Raw genomic sequence first — 5,838 nt, 5'->3', positions numbered from 1 at the left:
TGCCTTAATTAGAGAAGCTCTCAAAGAGCTTTTCTAATTAAAGTGCCTGCATCATCATGTGTATTCAGTGCTCCACCCTTCAAAATGGTGGCAGAGTTGCTTTAACTAAAGCTTGTTCAATGAGCTTTAGTTAAAGTGCTCCCACCACCATTTTGAAACGTGGGGATGGTGAATACATGTGACATGGAGGCTGCTGGAGTGCGCTAATTAGCACGCTCCAGCAGACTCGCAGCAGACTCAATTAATCGTATTTGCTCCAATGTGTGCTAATTAGCACATGTTGGAGCAAAGCTCCATCATGTTTATAGGTGCCCAATGAGCTGCTGAGCACACTCTCCCCCCACAGTGTTACTTCCATGTTCTGCTTCTCAGTACTTACTACTCTGGAGAAGATCTCTACATAGAGAAAAGGAATTTTCTGTAGTCTTTTAACTATAAAAAGGTCATGATAGTGGGATGCAGTTAGAGTGTCTATAGAGTAGTAATATGCTAGACTGCATGACAAGTAATGTTATGAAGAGTCTATTCATGAAGTTATCTCTGCAGTAGGTTCACTAATGCCATGTTAGCATTTCTCAGAGCAGGGCAGTCAGTCTGCAACTGCTCTGCCAGGTCATAGCAGTATCCTGATGTCATTACAGGATGAGTGTGAAGGGGACCTTGCGGAGGCTATGCCAGCTCTGGAGGCTGCACTTGCAGCTCTTGATACCTTGAACCCTTCAGATATCTCACTTGTCAAAGCCATGCAGAATCCACCAGGCCCTGTCAAGCTCGTCATGGAGAGCATCTGTGTAATGAAAGGAATGAAACCAGAGAGGAAGCCTGATCCAACTGGCAGCGGTAATCTTGTCATTGGGAAAGCTGATGGTGTACTTGTGTCATCTGTGGCCTGAAACATTCACACCAGAAGTGTTTGCTAGTATAGGAATATGGTACCCCAGTGGCAGAGTGCTCCTTGTGGACACAGCTACACCAGCAATGCTGCACACCTGCCAACATAGATTATTCCACATTGTCCCTTCTCCTAGCAAGAAGAATAGTACAGGCAGAAGTGCCATTTTGTCACAATAGCTACATTTAACTATGGACTTTTGCCAGGATAACTGACTCAGTGACAAATCACACCTCATCACACTGCTGACTGACAGATCGGTCAGCTATGTAAACCCTGTCTTTGTTTGAAGTTACCTCTTCAGCTTTCCATTAACACTGAGCTAAGATTTGAAGTCATCTCAAGGAGCACTGGGAAGATCTACTATAGACCTTACCCCTGAATGCTCCTCTCGGTCTGCTGCTGCCAACCCCTGCAAGAACATAAAGAAGGAAAATTTTGGCTGTACCACACCCATAGGTAACCACCTTCCCTTGGACCTGTGGAACAGAATTAGTCAAGCTAGGTGGCCCTTTGTGGTTGGAGATGACTAGTGTTAGCACTGGGTTACACATGAGCACGATGGTTGACAGAAATGAAAGGACTCCTTTCTCCCATCTTTCTCTCTTCTGCACATTCACAGTTTATCCCTGAATAATTAGGAAAATTGTTATAAATATAGCTTTAACCCAAAATTTTGTAATTTGGCTGTCGTAGGATTAATGTTGTTAATGAAGATTTCTGCCAGTTTCCTATTTGAGAGAGCTTAATAATACAAAGTGCTTCTGTTTCAAGTTTTTTTCATGTAAGCAGTTTCTAAGTGTGTCAACATTAACTTGTGGTAAAAAGACACTGCAAAGTATTTGCCATCTTTTTCATATTAACATTTAAAGCCTGATCTTCATATTTTTGTACAATACAGGTAAAATGATAGAAGACTACTGGGGACCCTCTAGAAAGATACTAGGAGACTTGAAATTTCTTGAGAGCTTAAAGACCTATGACAAGGATAATATTCCTCCTGTTATAATGAAAAGAATCAGAGAGAGATTTATTGACCATCCAGATTTTCAGCCAGCAGTCATAAAAAATGTATCATCTGCTTGTGAAGGCTTATGCAAGTGGGTCAGAGCCATGGAGGTGTATGACCGTGTAGCAAAAGTTGTTGCCCCAAAACGTGAACGTCTTAAGGAGGCAGAAGGTTTACTTGAAATCCAAATGCAGAAGCTCAATAAAAAGCGTGCAGAGCTTAAGGATGTAGTGGATCGTCTTCAGGCTTTGAACGATGAGTTTGAAAGCATGAATAACCGGAAGAAAGAATTAGAAAACAACATTGAAATCTGTTCACAGAAGCTGGTGAGGGCTGAAAAATTGATTAGTGGTCTTGGAGGTGAGAAAGATAGGTGGACAGAAGCTGCACGATTGTTGGGAGTTCGATACACGGACCTTACTGGTGATGTGTTGTTATCATCAGGAACAGTGGCTTATTTGGGAGCCTTTACTGTAGATTATCGCCTTGAATGTCAAAAGCAATGGCAGGTTCTATGCAAGCAGAAGAACATACCATGCTCCAATGATTTTAGCCTCAGTAGTACTTTAGGAGAGCCAGTCAAAATCCGTGCCTGGCAGATTGCTGGACTGCCAATTGATTCTTTTTCAGTTGATAATGGTATAATTGTTTCTAACTCCAGAAGATGGGCTTTAATGATTGACCCTCAAAGGCAAGCCAACAAGTGGATAAAAAATATGGAGAAAGCAAACAAGCTTTCAGTTATCAAACTATCTGACGCAAATTATGTGAGGACCCTGGAAAATGCCATCCAGCTTGGAACACCTGTCTTACTTGAAAATATTGGAGAAGAACTGGATGCTTTCATAGAGCCTATATTGCTGAAGTTAACATTCAAACAACAGGGTGTAGAGTACATGAGGCTAGGTGAAAATATAATTGAATACTCAAGAGATTTCAGGTTTTATATAACAACTCGTTTAAGGAATCCTCATTATCTTCCTGAAGTGGCTGTAAAAGTTTGTCTTCTCAACTTTATGATTACACCTTTAGGTCTCCAGGACCAACTTCTTGGAATTGTAGCTGCAAAAGAAAAACCTGAGCTGGAAGAAAAGAAAAATAAACTGATTATAGAAAGTGCAGCCAATAAGAAACAACTGAAGGAGATAGAAGATAAAATCCTAGAGGTCCTTTCCAAGTCTGAAGGAAACATCTTAGAAGATGAAACAGCAATTAATATTTTGTCTTCCTCCAAAGGGTTATCTGAAGAAATCTCTGAAAAGCAGGAAATTGCCTCTGTAACAGAAATGGAAATAGATGCTACCCGGATGGGTTATAAGCCAGTAGCTGTTCATTCAACAATTATCTTCTTCTGCATTTCTGATCTAGCAAACATTGAACCAATGTACCAATATTCATTAATTTGGTTCATTAACTTGTATGTACACTCTATTGCAAATAGCAAAAAGAGCAATGACCTACCGGCAAGAATTGAGAATATAATTGAATATTTCACAGTGAGCATTTATAATAATGTCTGCCGTTCACTGTTTGAGAAGGATAAATTGCTCTTCTCCCTTCTTTTGACTATAGGAATAATGAAAGGAAAAAATCAAATTGATGATGAGGTTTGGCGTTTCCTGTTGACAGGAGGTGTTGCTCTGGATAATCCTTATGCTAACCCAGCGCCTGAGTGGTTGGCTGACAAATCATGGGCTGAGATTGTACGTGCATCTAGTTTGAAAAACCTTCAGGGACTAATGGAACATGTAAAAGATAATCTTTCAAAATGGAAAATGATTTATGATTCTGCAAAACCTCAAGAGGAGGCATTTCCAGATGTGTGGAAAACACTAATAGGGCTAGATCGTTTGGTTGTTCTCAGGTGTTTGAGACCTGATAAAATTGTTCCAGCAGTACAAGAGTTCATCACAGAGAATATGGGAAGAACATTTATTGAGCCACCTACTTTTGACCTTGTAGGAAGTTATAATGATTCTAATTGCTGTGCACCTTTGATTTTTGTATTATCACCAGGTGCTGATCCTATGGCAGGTGAGGTTTATACTTTGTGTTTCTGGATATATAATAAATGTAAACTTCATTAGTCATCTTTACAGAACTGTAAATTATGCAGTAGTAAGAACGTTAGCTTTCAGATATTTCTATCCTTTCACATCTTTTGCATCTCTGAAGAGGGGAGTTGGAAAGGTATCTTGAATGTAACAGTGATGAAATGACTAACTCCCTGGCTCTTCACTGATTTAAGAGATTTTAGACTCAGTGGAAGATCCTTATCTACACTGAGTTTGTGTTGCAACAGTTTATAAATTTGGGAATAACTTAGATATCTACCATAGCAATTGCTTACAATATGCATTGTCAAGTAGAGTACTTGACTCTACCTTTACCTAATTTTTAACTTAGTGTATGCAATGGTGTTTTTAAAAATTATATAAAAATAAAATATTATTAAATCTTATTAAATTATTTTAAAAATAAAATATGCAATATGGATGTGCTTACTAAAACATAGTGTCAAAATTTACTACCATAGGTTTGTTAAAGTTTGCGGATGACGCTGGCATGGGTGATACAAGCATTCAAACTATTTCACTTGGCCAGGGCCAAGGCCCAATTGCAGCAAAAATGATATATCAAGCTATTATTGATGGGACTTGGGTAGTGTTACAAAATTGCCATCTTGCAACCAGTTGGATGCCTGCTTTAGAAAAAATCTGTGAAGAAGTGATAGTGCCCGAGAGTACCAATGATAAATTCAGGTAGGAGCTTTACAGTTCTGCCACTTTCTGCGTGAACATTTCTTATTCGTTAGGGTTGCTAGTGAAAGGGCTAAAGATGTTTTTGTATGCGGACATAAACATAAATTAAAATTGCAGCTAGAGATGTGTAACCAAGACTCTTTATGTGTCTTCTCTGTGTATCTGTCCACTGTACCAAATCCAGTGGTAACTAAAAATATGTTTTAGTTGGTAGTTAGTTCTTTAAAGAAACAAACAAATCATGCTGCTGTCCAAGATTAAGGATAGCTTGTCAGCTTTTTATTTTTCTTTATTCAGATTATGGTTAACTAGCTATCCATCAGAAAAGTTTCCTGTCAGTATTCTCCAGAATGGCATCAAAATGACCAACGAGCCTCCCAAAGGCGTTAGAGCAAACTTGCTCCGATCGTACCTCAATGATCCAGTCTCTGATCCTGCATTCTTTAGTAGTTGCCAAAAGCAAGAAATGTGGCAAAAACTACTGTTTGGGCTTTGCTTTTTCCATGCTTTGGTACAAGAAAGAAGAAACTTTGGCCCTTTGGGTAAGATTTTGATTATGCTATGGATTTTGTAAAAAAAAGTTATAGTTTTACAATACAGTATCGATATATACAGGTGTTCAGGAAGGTTTGGAGAAGGTTAGATATTAAAAATGGCCACCCGATCTAACTCAGTTCGTGCAGGTATGGACCTTACACTTAGATCCCTAATTAGGTGGATCTAAGTGTGAACTGTACAGAAGTTTAGGACACTTAGCTTGAGTCAGCCATTTTTAGACTGATGTAAGTTAAGTGTACCTCTGAGGTCGTCTAATTTAGCTTGGGTCTGGTGAGGCTGATCTAATTAAATTTCTGCACAGTTCCCAGTGCTGCCTCGGAGCTAGGAAACCCAGCTGCTGGGCCCAGCCCCCACCTTCCCTACCTCCCCCACCCTGCCCCCAGCACTGGTCTATTTTTAGCCCCCGGCCCCTCACCCAGACCAGCCAGCCCCCTTGAACCTGCCAACTCCCCCATCTAACAAGCTGTTTCTGGTGCCAGTTTTATTGACATTTGCTGGTGCCAGGAGCTGTGGAACTAAATGGAGCTGGGGGGAGGTACAGGCAGGGGTGGGGGGTGTTCATCTGAGGGTGGGGGGGATCAGGTGGCTAAAAATAGTCCCTGGTTCTGGGGGATGTG

General features: G+C 40.2%; 1 protein-coding gene across 1 annotated transcript in view; it reads left to right on the top strand.

The window, feature by feature from the left end:
• The window catches only part of DNAH3 (dynein axonemal heavy chain 3), a 149,958-nt gene that overhangs the window by 130,462 nt on the left and 13,658 nt on the right, over window positions 1-5,838 (top strand). Inside the window, exons 52-55 of the mRNA XM_019507713.1 lie at window positions 642-840; window positions 1,794-3,935; window positions 4,438-4,663; window positions 4,961-5,205. Of these exons, the coding sequence (XP_019363258.1) occupies window positions 642-840; window positions 1,794-3,935; window positions 4,438-4,663; window positions 4,961-5,205 (2,812 nt within the window). The remainder of the gene's footprint in view (window positions 1-641; window positions 841-1,793; window positions 3,936-4,437; window positions 4,664-4,960; window positions 5,206-5,838) is intronic.

Source organism: Gavialis gangeticus, unplaced genomic scaffold, assembly GCF_001723915.1.
Source record: "Gavialis gangeticus isolate Ggan-Ray unplaced genomic scaffold, GavGan_comp1, whole genome shotgun sequence".
Classification (NCBI taxonomy): domain Eukaryota; kingdom Metazoa; phylum Chordata; order Crocodylia; family Gavialidae; genus Gavialis; species Gavialis gangeticus.
This window is presented reverse-complemented; position numbering and strand designations above follow the sequence as displayed.